Raw genomic sequence first — 14,292 nt, 5'->3', positions numbered from 1 at the left:
CACTTCATTCCTCCATCTTCACCCTTTCTTCTCCTCGACGTCGCTCCGAGCGGCGCCGGCATGAAAGCATGTGGAATTGATATTACAAATTGTGCGCGGCTGCGAGTTTGAGTGTGCGAGGGAGTCGCGCAGATCTGTGGATCTGACAGTCGGATAAATCTCTATTATGATATCTGTGTGTGTGTGTGTGTGCGTGTGCACACTAACCTGTCTGGACAGTTGATTCATCCCAGGTGCCTCCACACTCTGAAGACTCCCCTTCTTCTACCGCTGAGGAAGAAGACAAATATGGGAAGAAGTAGGTTTAGAATTTGTGGAACCTTTTTTTTTCCTACATTTTCCTACATCTACATTTTTCAAAAACAATCACAAAGATATGAGTCACTCGGAAACATTCAAAGACCAAGAACCACGACCAAAAAACCCCAATTTTAAATCAACCCACTAAAATTATAAACAATGTTCAGAACGAAGTGATACATAAAGTTGTTTTTTGTCTCATAAAAGTTACGCAATCTGTAATAACTTGCCGATTTGATTGTTTTAAAGAGGAGCTCCAGGAAGTTCATGCATTTTCTATAACTTTCTAACTTTCAATTGACGATGAATGTTTGTTAGAGTGCGTGCACAGATTTTACTGAAGCCCATTCATGAGGCTTCATGTTGCTGAACCCAACAAGATTTTTACAGATAAATAACATAGAAATAAACTTAAATGACATCACTAACAAACTTGAAAATCTCTGCAGATTTTAATTTTAATTATATAACAAAGTGCTCTTTTTACCTGTTTATGGGTATGAGTGTATGACTGATTTTGCCCATCATGATCTCTACATTATTTCTTGAAAAAAGTGTTATTATATGTTGAAAAGTGTAACGTTAAAGAAATCCTGTGTCAGAAGTAGTTTTTGCATAATCTACCAAACTAATACAGACCATAATTTGAGACAAAAAAAAGCTACGTAACTTCGGGATCTGCACTGAAACTCAATGGCCTCAATCCTGTCCTTTAAAAAAGTCTCATGCCAATTTAACTTAAGTAGTTCTTTAGTAATCCCTCTAACAAAAAGGCAAAAACAAATAAATAAAATAATAATTCATAACCGACATGAAAAACATCAGCTCCTTGCCAGATTATGCAAGGATTACGGAGTTGAATATGATCCATCAAGGAAAGCGTTGATCTTGTGCAAATGTACGTACATTAAGACTCTTAAAATAAATACAGGAAGTCACAAACAGGCAGGTATTGACGACGCAAACGTCCCGGGACATTAGCAACAATCTCACACTGAGTTGATCAGAGCTGGAATGTGACACCGACTTCCTGGGTACAACAGGAAGGAGGGAAGTACAGCTGGCACACAAACAGGAAATGGCTGAGCCACCACACAATGGGGTTTCCTGTTCACCCCCAGCCCGACACGCGATTCCTCACTTTTCACTGACTCACCTCTGCCTCTGATCATTTAAAAAAAAGTCCTGCTCCTCATCCTGCTCCTCATCCTGCTTCTCTCCTCTCCAGCCCCTTGCACTTTTTCTTTTTCTTTTTTTTTTTATCCCACTCCTCGTATTCCTCCCCGCGGACTCACCCCATCCTCACAATCCGGCAGCGACAACATCTCCAATGAAAACAAGAAGTTATAAATCTGTGAAGTGCTCCGTCCTTTTAAAAGGGGAATAACAAGCACACCTCGCTCGTCGAGTCTTGTTTCAATGTTTGAAGGGAAAAGGAAAACGTGGATCTGAATCAAAACAACTGTAATGATCTCTACGGGGAGACGGCGGCTTTGTCGCAGAGGCACAGCACAACGTTTGCAAGGAGGAATTTAAAAATAAAAGTACTTTGAAAGAGTAATAATAGGTACACAGAAAGTGCAGGTGGGGACAATGTTTTAAAGTCTGGTGGTTATAAACGACGTGACACATAAGTGCAGTTTTATCACCCACTGCAATGTTTTACTGTTGAATGTAGGACATTGTCCAACGGAGATCAGAGCTCTTCAGATCAACAGCCTCAAAATGATATTGTTGTCATTCAACATAATTTAACAGTATTTCTTTTCACCCCAACCTGTCTAGGCAGATAGTCTGGGAGTTTTTTGCTCTCCACTGATGCCTAGTGCTTGCTCATTGTGTGAATTGTTGGGTTTCTATGCTCTCTATAATGTTGACTTTGAATAATATATGCTGCTATACAAAGTAAGTTGATTTGAATTGAATTGAAAATGTTATATTCTTTCTCCGTTTAGTCTTTGTTAAGAGGAAACCATGTAACTTTATTTTATATCAAGCAAACCTATCAGATCCAACTATGGTCCTGTCCACACGGAAACAGAATAAAACGTGCTGTCACGTGCTGGCATGTGCGCTGTGTAAAAACTTTTTTAAATAGGATTTACTCAAATAAGGACACATTACAGAGTTTACAATCACAGAGACAGAATGAAGAAAGGAAAGAAAATACAAGTTATCATAAACCGCAGAGAACAAACAATCACCAAGCATTAGTAGAGGAAGAAACCAATGATCCTCAACATCATCGCTTCCCCAAATTAGCATATCAGTTGGCTTTATTTTCCCCACTCTGAGACCCATTTTAAAAAAAGGAAGCACTTCAGAGCTCCCGAAATATTGTTAGCATGTGGATAAAACACCAATGTCATAAATAAAAACTTTGTTTTCATGTGGACAACCCCTGAGGGACCGTTTGCACGTATACAGCAGCAGAGCAGGAGTGAGCGGGGAAAAGATGAATTCATCCCATTAAACTTTTGATTTTTTTGGAGCAGTGGAATTCACTTCTGAATCTTTTTGTTTATGCTTCTTCGTAAATTAAGTCAAACTCCAACCTGTTTCAATGTTGCTGTTTTCTTTTCTGTCGGTCTGGACATAAAACCAACCACTTCCTGTGTGCAGCCCGGGAATGTCGCCGGGTAACACGAGATCAGAACACTTCTACGTTGAGAAACAAGAAAAAAAAAAAGAGTTGTGTTTTGTCGGCATCGCCATTTTGACGATGATTTAAACGTCTATTTGAAACGTACTTTCTAACAAGTCAAGAAGTGAACAGATGGACACAGGTGAAAATAACCTCCTCTCCTCGGTGGAGATAAAAAAAAAAAAATCATATGACACATACTTCTAGTATTAAGCTGATTCAGTATCACCAGGGATTCTGTGCGTGTTGTTTGCATAGCTAAGAAAAGTTTTAGATGTTAGAAAGACCTAGATGCACTGGTAACTCTGCCTCTAATAAAAGCCCATTTTTCTTGATGAGACAGTGGGGAATATGGCGTGTTTCATTAGCCAAGCACACGGAGCTTTATTTAGACTCCCAGAGTCCTTTCAGCCCCCCTCAGAGACACGCACACCGTTACAGTGAACCCTGCACACACTGGGGGGGGAAGTGTACGAGTGTGGCAGTGTGGGACGAGTTGAGCATGCTTACACATAAAAGCAGGACGCGTGTGTGTATTTACTGTATCTGTAGGTTTCTCCCATTAGGGAAACTAAAGCTCTGGGAGAGTGACCTGCATATGGATGTCAGAAAATGTGGGGAAGCATATGCTTCTGTAAAAAAACAAAAAAAAGAAGAAGAACATACAGTATATTCAAGGCATCCAATTATTGAACCTTGTGTTGGTCCATCTCTTTCCCGCCCACAGTACATCTCACTTCCCTTCACACTCAGGTCTCTAATTTGAAGATGTAAAAATTGGCAGGATAAGCCAATTAACAGCCCCGACACTTCATGCGGACTCAGGAAAAGTCAAGCTAACGGCAGCGTAGTTTCGGCCGCAGCCACACTGGACATGAGTGTGCGGTCGACTGTCGGCAAAGATTTTTGTCATTTTTATCAAGACACACCGACTCGACACTGACTTGTGTTAAAGGCTTTGAGGTGCAACATTAAGCAAAATATAATCAGCCACGTTGACTGCCATGTTTCTATGATTTCAACCCATTTTCCATCGCGACAGTGACTGTATTATCACTTGTCCTTTTAAGTCCTAGGGGATGATACTAAATGAATCACCAAATGTTTCCACAATCAGTTTAAGTGGATTTTGAAGTGGCTTTCTGACTCTAGCTCCTTTAATGTGAATATGTGCAAATAACAATGTATTTGCTCTATGACAGTTAAGTGAAAATCTCTTGGTTTGTGAACAAAATTTTGATTTGAGTTGTACGAAACACACAGAAAGAGATTCAACATCATTTTTGGGATTTTTATGGACAAAACAACAAATGATTAATCTAGAAATAATTGATATATTAATTGATAATGGACATGACCAATAGTTTCAGCTCTGTAGGCAGGGTTTGTTAGGGTTTTTCTCAGCCCAGTGCCAAATTCAGTGCAGCTGATGGACAAAGCTGATCTCTCTACATTAATATATATATATGTGAATGGTGTCACAAGAAATTGAGAAATTTAAGTAGATGTGTATTGAACATACACATATTAAATAGCATTATATATCATTTAAATATTCAAACATGAAACAGATCATTAGATGAAAAGGTTCATTTGTAAAAAAAAAAATTTAAAACTCTATAATTAGCAAATAAAAATATTAATTGTCTGATTCTTAACAAAATCATAGTTAGATTATATCTACCCTAGTCTGGTTAGCAGCCTATAACAAAGCCTTCAAACCTTTAGAAGACGTAGTCACTCAAATTTTCCAGTTCATCCAAAAAGGCAACTCAATGTGCTTTACATAAAAACAAAATACATTTTAAAATAGGAAACATTAAAATTTACAATTTGAACAGATCCCAATTAAACAATAATTTACTCTAAAATTACTTTAAAACAAAAAAGTAAAGTGCAGAAATGCTAGCTCAATCATAAGCATGTGAGAAAAGCAAGTGTTTTTAACCTGGATTTAAAAATATTCACATTTGATGCTGATGCCAGTTCCACTGAGAACTTATTCGTGTGCAGCATAACAGCTCAATGCTGCTTCACTATATTTGGTTTGAACTCTGGGCTCAACTATCTGACCTGAGTCAGTAGATCTCAGAGCCCTACAAGGTGTATATTCTTTTAATATGACCTTTAAAGTCTGAAAGTAACATGTCCCCACCTCACGATATTGTGATTGTGGCAACTTGAGTTTTGTCCCCATAAAGGAGAAAGTCCCTGTAACGTTGGTGCATAAAGACGTTGTAGGTCCCCACAACATGAGCCAAACACACGGCAGACAAACGCAGCAGAGCAGTGGGCGAGCCAATAATCACTGAGACATCAGAGACCTAGAGATCACACAATCTGCCTCAACAACATCACACACACAGAAACACTCTCCATAATGTGGATGTGAGTGTCTGTGTGTGTGTGTGTGTGAGAGACGCAAAAAGCAAACAAAGATGCCGCTGGGAATCCACAGCCCATCTACACACACACACACAATTATGCCTTTTGCCGTTGTTTACGTTAACCCTGGAGACACCTTATTCTGTCAAAAGTGATTCATGTGTGTGTTTCAGTAAATATACTTAACTGTTAATGAGAACAGCAAATATGTGATTTCCCTGGAAGTGTAGTACAGTTTTTGTTTTTTTTCTTTAATAAGCATAACTTAATAATATGTTTACTGTACCACTAAGACATTCTGAAACCTTGTATACATACATCCGAGGAAATTAAAGTTTCCACATGGAGGGAAGCTCACAAAGACAAAGGCTGAAGTTACTGTTTTGTCATCACACCTGGGAGAATCCCAGCTGCTGCAGTCTCTAATAAACGCAGGTACGGAGGAAGAAATTGTGTGAAACACACCTGCAGACCAACAACACATCACTCATGCCTGCGCTGCAATACAGCTTATCTGACACACAATCAGGCCAGAGTGTCCAAAGTGATAGCTCAAACATTACATTCATAAAATATATAAGAAAATATGCCAAACCAAAACATATATGAAGTGGAAATTGGATGTTTTATATTAACAATATGACATTTAGCAATAATTAGGCCAAATCAAATGATTCAGGGTTTCCTGAACTTCAAAATGACTCGTTTTAGCTTAAACCACATTATGTTTTGAAGCTCTTGTTAAAGCTTTTATACTTTTTTTATATCCTTATTCTTCTTGTCTATAGTATGTTTTGTTTATCTGTGATTGTCTATGTCTGTTTATGTAGTAAACGTAGTAGGTTACGTGTCACAACTTGTTACAGTGCACAGTCCCACAGACATAGACTCGGTCAGAAGAGTCATCAAATACATTTTTTGGAATTTTTTCCAGCCTTTTACTAAAGATTTCTTAAATACCACAAGCAAAAATATGTTTTTACAGACAAAAATGTCGGTAAAATGGTGATAAATTATACCCACATTTACATTACAGATAGGTTGTTATCTTTAAAAAGTGGGTCCTCGCATAAAAAATTGTCAAACACTGCCATGGACGGAGTAGAAACGTGCCAGTTTCTTTTTGAGGGCAGCGATTTAAACAAACATCCACTGGTGAACATGAGGTTCCCGCTTGTTCAGGTGAGTGAACACCTGTAACCCACAGCCGTCACACAGGAATGATATGTGAGGTCCATCTGCTGCTTCCACTTTTAGCAAAACACAGCAAATATTCACACACACACACATGTTCAGGAGGGAGGAGAATTAATTATAGTTTACATCGCTGCACCTGAAGTGAGAAAAAACAAAAGCTTACACACTTTCGTTTCTGTCTAACATTCATTCCCAGAGTCTGGGATGAGACGCACAGATGAATAAAGCGGAAACGTATTCATTTAATTATTTTATAAACTTTTACTTCATGTTGGGGATGGGCATTTCTATGCAATGGATATTATTCATTGAATATTTTAAACTCCAGTGCATGAGAGGTAGTGAAAGTAATGCAGGGTTGACAGCTAACAAGATGCATTCAACAACCTCGTAAAAAATGCTGCTGCTGCTGCCGCCTTCTAGTAACATATGTAATGCTAATTATGTAGTCATTTGAGCAGAAGAATGTTTTATTATGGTGATGATAACATAAACAAATATTTACACACGTTTTTTTAATTATCATTAATTATCCACACACACAATACACAGCTGAGCAACCACACCTCCCCCCCTCTCGCTCTCTCTCTCTCACTATCTATTCATCCTGCTTTTACAACCTCATCTAAATTTCCCTCCCTCTCTTAAAAGGTCCAATTTGTCCAAATTTAGATGAAATGACCATGATTTGGCAGAAATTGAATGCAAAAATACCAAACCCACTCCCACCCACCTCAATAACCCCTGTAGTCCTTTTCTAGTCCATATCTTCAGAAGAAAAAGTTCCCCAGTGTGCAACCTTGTAATGTCCCACACCAAAATGTCTCTTCCTCTCCTCCCCCATTCCCGTTTGCTTCCCCTCGTGTCTCTTATTCTCTGCCGTCTCGTGGAAACAGTTTCAGCCTTGATAGGAAAGGAAAAAAAAAAAAACTCTTTGTCTTTTTCCTTTTCCCTGCTAAACAACACAGGCACACACGCACAGTATCAGGGCCACTTATTCCCCAGACTCTGCTGTTCCCAGATCTCTGTGACGGACGGGTCAGTGCAGCCAATCACGCAGCCCCAGAGAGGCGGGATGTGGGTCAACGTAGCCAATGATAGGCCGGGCTTTTCCCAGTGCGGCGGCATGATTGACAACTGGTGCTGGACAGAAGTCAGGAGGGTAATTGTCATCCGACTCACTCTCTCTCCGTCTTCATGTGTCTGTTTCATCCTCGACACTCCTTTTTTTTTTTCCTCCCTCCCTCCCTCTTACTTCCCCACTTACTCCCCTCCCCTCCTCCCCAACCCGCTTTCTCCCTACAGCTCCAGAGGGATTCTCTCATTGGCCGCCCTTCCTGTCCCACAGGAACGACTTTGTGACGCTACTGGCCGAAGGCTGATGCCAATCTCCGTCCCCAGCCCACCCCCCGGGACCCACAGCAACTTCAATGGCCTGTGTCACACACACACACACACACACACACACACACACACTTAGTCAGGGGACAAGGACAGAAGCTGATTAACCAAATACTTTTATCAGCAGTAAAACCGCTCTCTCTGCCTGTGTGCAATCTGAACAAAAACAGCCTTAAAATACATAAACACACACACACACACACACACACATCCCAGGCACTGAGCCACTGGCCAGAAACAGCAGGCTTTGGGACTGTGTGTGTGCGTGTGTGTGTGTGTAGATGCTTTTGTTTGAGAGAGTGTGTAAAGGGGATGGAGGTAGCAGAGGGCTTAGATGGATGGCAGAGAGAAACAACCAAACAAGCCTGGCTGACAAGCTCCATCGCCCTCTCTATCTTTACCCGTCTGCTGTCTCTCTCCTCCACTCGTCACCTCTCATCGTTCGCCCTTTCCTTTTCCTCTTTTCCTCAGACTCTGATTTCGTTTCAGTCACGGCTACCGCCTGCGTAGCTCCGCCCCCGACAACCCTGGGGCGGTCAAACACTTTTTTTATTGACTAATACAAACATGTTATTCCTTCAAAGATATTTGAATTGACTCATCTTTGCTTTTGGTCATTCGAGGTTGAACGGTGCATTCCAGTTGTAGTCAGAAGTCGGAATTTTCGAGTTGAGGGGGAGTTCTTTCAACTTGAAAGAACCTGCTCAAGTTGGATTTCCAACTCGGAAAATTAGAGCAACCTCACCAACCCCCGATATAAGATCCCCAGAGTCTGCCACTCACTTCAGTAGTAAAAATACTATTTTTTACACTTTTACACTTCTGTAAATCAATTAATCAATCGTTATATTATTCTTTAATTTATTTATCCACGGATATGTGGCTATGCTGTTAGAGCAGCAGTCTCAACAATCACAACCAACACCATCAACAAACAAATACAGACTGACTAACTTTCATAAGGTTGCTTCACATGTCCATTAACTGGAGTATTCCATTTTTAAAACAACTGAATTATTGTTTAAAAAAAATGCGACATATATTCACAACTGCCCACACTTTTACTTCAAAATCTGCTACTTACATTCCCTTAAATGAATCACTAATAAATACCATTTTAGAAGAATAAAATCATTAAACAAGCCTAACTCCCCTCTACCTGACATCCCGGTTGTCAGAAACCCTCAAGCCCCCGGGGAAGTCTTTTGCCGAACTGTTTCATAGCTCGCCTTTCCACCGTAACATCCTGAATTATCGTGAATACCCTAGATTTTAATATTTTAAATACTTGAGTCGTGAAACGTCGACTCCGTCACACGTGCGTTCATTCATTCATCGATATTACTGTCGGTACATTTACAGACTAATAATTACGATAGTACAGATTGCGATATCGTGATATAATTTTAAGCTCATATCATCTAATTCTACTGAACACTTCACTGCCCCCTGCTGGCCAAACTACATGTTCAGTGGTATTGCTAACAATGGCTATCCCGAGATACTCTGAGGTTATGTCACTTCCAGTTCTGACTTCCGATGTAAATGGAAACGTGCCAACAAACAAACAAACAAACAAACAAACAAACAAACAGCTAAGCTAACAGGTGAGTCGGCAGATTTGTTAAATGCTCGCTCATGTTTTCTGTAAAACCTAAAATACTTCCACACGCCACTTTTGAGATGCTTCGGTGTGATGACGACAGTTTAGCTTGTGTTTCACAGCGTGCCGACATAACGATCACTATTTTATCCTGACTGGAAACGGGGTTTGTTGAAAAGTAGCTAACTCTTGCGACAGCTGCTGTTTTAAGACACATGAGAAAGGTTTTCTTGCCTCATCATTTAAAAACTCCAGAATGTTTGATACCTTTTCCCGGGAAAAAGGTCTATTTTCTGCACATATTCAAACACACACACACACACACACACACACACATGCATTGTACATGAGGTATTCCCAAAAAAAACATTTTCACCTCTCAACAGCCGAACATTCATTTCCTCACACAGACGAGCACAGAGTTGATGTTCAGGGCCAAACAACACAGCTTGAGATTAAAGAGGCTCTCTGATCCGACATTTGTTTTTCTGTCTGTGAGCGAGAGTGAGGCGGGAAGACAAATCAATATCAGCAGAGACGGGGAGAGAGCGGGGAGATGAAGAATGGGAGGAGACTGAGAGAGTTTTGTTATTTCTTTTAAAAAAGGAGGGAAGAAAGACACGTCGGCAGAGGAGATGAAAGGTTGAGGGAAGGACGAGAGGTGAAGGAGGGCAGCGAGGAGGAAGATGAGGAGTAGGACAGCGAAGAGAAGAGAGGTCAGGAGGACGGGAGGGACGGCTTTTCTCTGGAGGACTTGGACTCTGGGGGGAACGAGCCAGGAATAACTGAACTAGAAGTTCCCTGTGTGGCGCCTCCCTCCAATCACCATCAAGTCAAATGAAGACACAGAGTTCACCACTGAGCTCCAATATCAGGAGGAAATACACAAAGGCGGTAACCGTGGCAGCCATTTTGACAGGTCACCGGTGTTAACGAAGTTAACGATGGCGGGGTTCCATTTGTGCGACAATATCAGGAACACCTGAGCTTCTCCTGCTGGAACATAACCAGGTCACCAAAGATTTAAGATTTGGGTGCCCGCCCTGACCCATTAATCCCATTTAACCCCCCCGCCCCCCATAGCTGGGTCAAATTTACTGTGTTCAATTAACAATGAGCAATCTGGGATTGGGTACCTCGCTCAGGAGGTACCCCAGGCCTAGACCTGGCAGGAATTTAAACCCTCCAGTTACAAGCCCAGTTCCCTTCCACTCGGCCATTGGCTGCCCCATTTGGTAAGAGATTTTCTTTATCACCATATATAGGTTTGTTGCCCGTCTAGGGTAAAACATAGATGTGTATATATATATATATATATATATATATATATATATATATATATACATACATATATATATATATATATATATATATATACATATACACATCTATGTTTTACCCTAGACGGGCAACAAATTATATATATATATTATATATATATTTATATATACACATACATGTGTATATATATATATATATATATATATATATATATATATATATATATATATATACATATACATATATATACACATATATATATATATACACACACATATATATACATATATACACACACATATATACATACACACACATACATATATGTATATGTATATAGACAAGTGACTAAATGGTAACTTCTTTGGTTATCCAAAATGGTATGCGGCCCAGTGACGTTGGATAATCACATGACTTCTCTCAGCCAATCAGCAGCAGGTTACCTGCCAGTAACCACTTCCTCAGAAAATATGTTCCTGGTTCTCATTAGGAACAGGTTTTGGTCTCCATGAGCACTACTGGTCCTGAGAAGGTCAGTGTTTATGACATAAAAAAGCTCTTAAAAGAAGAAACAAATACCAACAAACACACACACACACACACAGACACACACAGACAGACAGACACACACACACACACACACAGACAGACAGACAGACAGACAGACAGAGCGGGCTAACATGAATAAGAGGAGCAGTACAGGGCTGGAGGGAGGGATGTTGCATAATTGCCGTCTCTCGTCGCACAGGCTTTTTGACTGAAGACACCAATTTCACGCTACGGCATTATTTAGCTTGATACAAACTTGATTAGGCATTACAGGGCGAGAGAGACAGCGAGCAGACGGGGAAATAAACGGCTTTATGTCACGGCGTATCGCTGGCGGACAGATTAACTCGCACGACACTCGGCTTCTGGGACCAACATGAAAAATATACACATACTGCCTGTGGTGCCTGGTGTGTTTATTTCTTTCTTTCTTTCAGTAGAAGTATAATCACATATTTTATCCTACAGACAAAACACACTTTCCATTCTTTTTTTTTTTAGGCAATTCTCCCCCCCCCAAAAAAACATGCCCGTTTAATGTTTTTTTTAAAGTGTACTCTAAAACCTCTTCAGGGTAAAAGTTTGGAAGGCGTATTGTTATGATTTAATATCAAATCTTATATTTTCCCCACTGCTCCATGACAAAATATTCATACGAGTCGATGTTGCCTGGAAACAAATACGATCCCAGCCAGTGAGCGGAGTTTGCTTAGCAACAGATGTTTTAACATGAAGGTGGACAAAAAAAATAAAAGATCAAATCGTCCAACTTCCAAGTTCAAAATGTTCAATAATTAGTGAATGCAATATTTAAAAGATGCACTTTTTACGCATCACAAGTTTATAGCAGCCACTAACAATTACTCTGTAATCTGTAATCTATTAATCTGCCAGTTATTTTCTGGATCAATCGATTATTTGTTCTAGAAAACGTTGATTTGAATTTGATTTGAATTGAACAAATATGTTTTTGTCATATGGAGTAAAGAAACCAAACATAATCGCAGTGTAGAAGCTATCGAACACTTGTTGAAAATGGATTCACCAAATAGTTAATAATTCATTTAGTTTTTGTCCATGAAATGTCAGGAAATTAGGAAAAAACGCTGAAAAAAACTGTTTTTCCCAAACTTAAAAAATCATTCTGTTCTCAAACGTCTAATTTGGTCCATCAACCAAAAAATATGCAGTTTTAGTTATTTATTTGTTTTATGGAGCAAAGAAACCACAAATATTCACATTTAACCCTTCAACGTCAAGCGCATCGCAGACGACACATTTGCACAAGCGCACTTTGCATTACCGTAATTACACAACCGTTTGTGCGATCTATAAGAGTTGGAAAAATAACTGAACATAGTTTCCATGTTTTTCTGGTTTGGTTTTTGTTTTGCTTTTAAAATTTTAAAATTTTTAAAAACCTTTTGAAATCGTTTTTAACAACTGGAGGGTCATTTTCTGGCCCTTTTATGGTTAAAAGAAGCAAAACAGCAGCATCGTACATTTAGAGGCTTATGTGATAAAAAAAGAGTTAAAAAGCTGGAAAATGAAAGAGCTTACTTTAATTATTGGAAATACAAAAAAAACTTGATTATTTAGCTGTGACGCTTGAGTTTGTTTTGGAAAAAAAAAGTGCGACAACGAATAACCGAGCTCAAGTATTACATACTGGACCTTTAACTACTTTTACAAATGTGGTATTTTGTTGCTTCATGGTCAGGAAAAAAGTTGAGGAGCGAAGAGAAGAGGAGAAGCTGCTCCCCAGACTGCTTATCAACTCTAAAGCACACAGTACTTCTGCATTTTTAAAAACAGGCTTGTACTGAACAACACACACACACAGACACACACACGCACACACAGACAGACAGACAGACAGACAGACAGACACACACACCTTCCCAACGACTCTCAGCCATGCGATCTCATATTCTCTTTCCACTCGAGCACTTTCCCTGCAACTCCATCTCCCTGTTTCACGGTGTCTTGATACAGACATGAAGCTTTTATTAGGGACCAGATGTAGACGAGCAGAATCCTCCTCCTCGTCTTCATCCTCCTCATCCTCCTGCTCCTGCTGCTGCTTCAGCTCAGTACAACCAGTCACTGTGGTCCGTCTGAACCGACCGCTGCAGCCAGAAAAACACAGGTTTGATCCCCGAGCTTCGACGTGTCAGTGCTGGATTTATTCATCCAGAGGAAGAAAAAAAAAAACCGCAATACAGCAAATAGACAAGCAGTGGTTTCTCAAAATAACACAATTATCACCAACGTTAAAATACTTTGGTGAAATCAGATTAAGATGGAGCGAGAGGTAAAGTTGTGATTACTTCATTTATTTAAAATCTTTTGTGTCATTTGTTTCATTTTCTACTTTGATTTTTCCACCATGTATAACCAGAGGAAGCTCGTGTACCACAGTTTGAGAACCGCGGAGCGCAAAGAAGCAACAACGACTCCATTCTTCGATTGGAAAGTACCAACTATTTTGCTGGTTTTTGGCCCGTTTTTGGATTATTGAGACAAAAACTCAAACAAACGTTATTTTAAATGTTGAAATTTCAAATTTAACACGCAAAAACCTTTTTGTTTACCTTCATTTTAAATTGTTAAAACAGTATTTTAACATGCAGTAAATTGTAAACAACTGCCAGATATTGAAAGTTATTCTGGAAAAGTGGTTAAAAACACTTAGTTACAGGATTATTTTCTGGCCCTTTATGGTTAAAATAATCAAAAAACTGACATTTTGAGGCTTAAGTTCTTTGATCCAAACAGAAAACGGAACGTCTTTGGTTTGCAAAACAAAATCTTGACATGTTGTGATCTGGAGTTCTAAAGGACCAAAATGTCCTAAAAATTAAAAGAAAAACACCCATGGAGTCACTTTTTCTTGTTTTTTTTTAGAGGGCTGAATGATTTGGAATAAACA

General features: G+C 39.5%; 1 protein-coding gene across 3 annotated transcripts in view; it reads right to left on the bottom strand.

Moving 5' to 3' along the window:
- znf423 (zinc finger protein 423) overlaps positions 1 to 14,292 on the bottom strand; it is a 162,842-nt gene that overhangs the window by 133,378 nt on the left and 15,172 nt on the right. For all 3 annotated transcript variants that reach the window (XM_044035599.1, XM_044035601.1, XM_044035602.1), the window contains exon 2: positions 208 to 270. In XM_044035599.1, coding sequence (XP_043891534.1) covers positions 208 to 270 — 63 coding nt within the window. The remainder of the gene's footprint in view (positions 1 to 207; positions 271 to 14,292) is intronic.

The sequence above is a fragment of the Solea senegalensis genome, linkage group LG10 (assembly GCF_019176455.1).
Source record: "Solea senegalensis isolate Sse05_10M linkage group LG10, IFAPA_SoseM_1, whole genome shotgun sequence".
NCBI lineage: Eukaryota > Metazoa > Chordata > Actinopteri > Pleuronectiformes > Soleidae > Solea > Solea senegalensis.
Note: the sequence above shows the minus strand (reverse complement) of the source record. Positions and strands in the feature narration are given on the sequence as shown.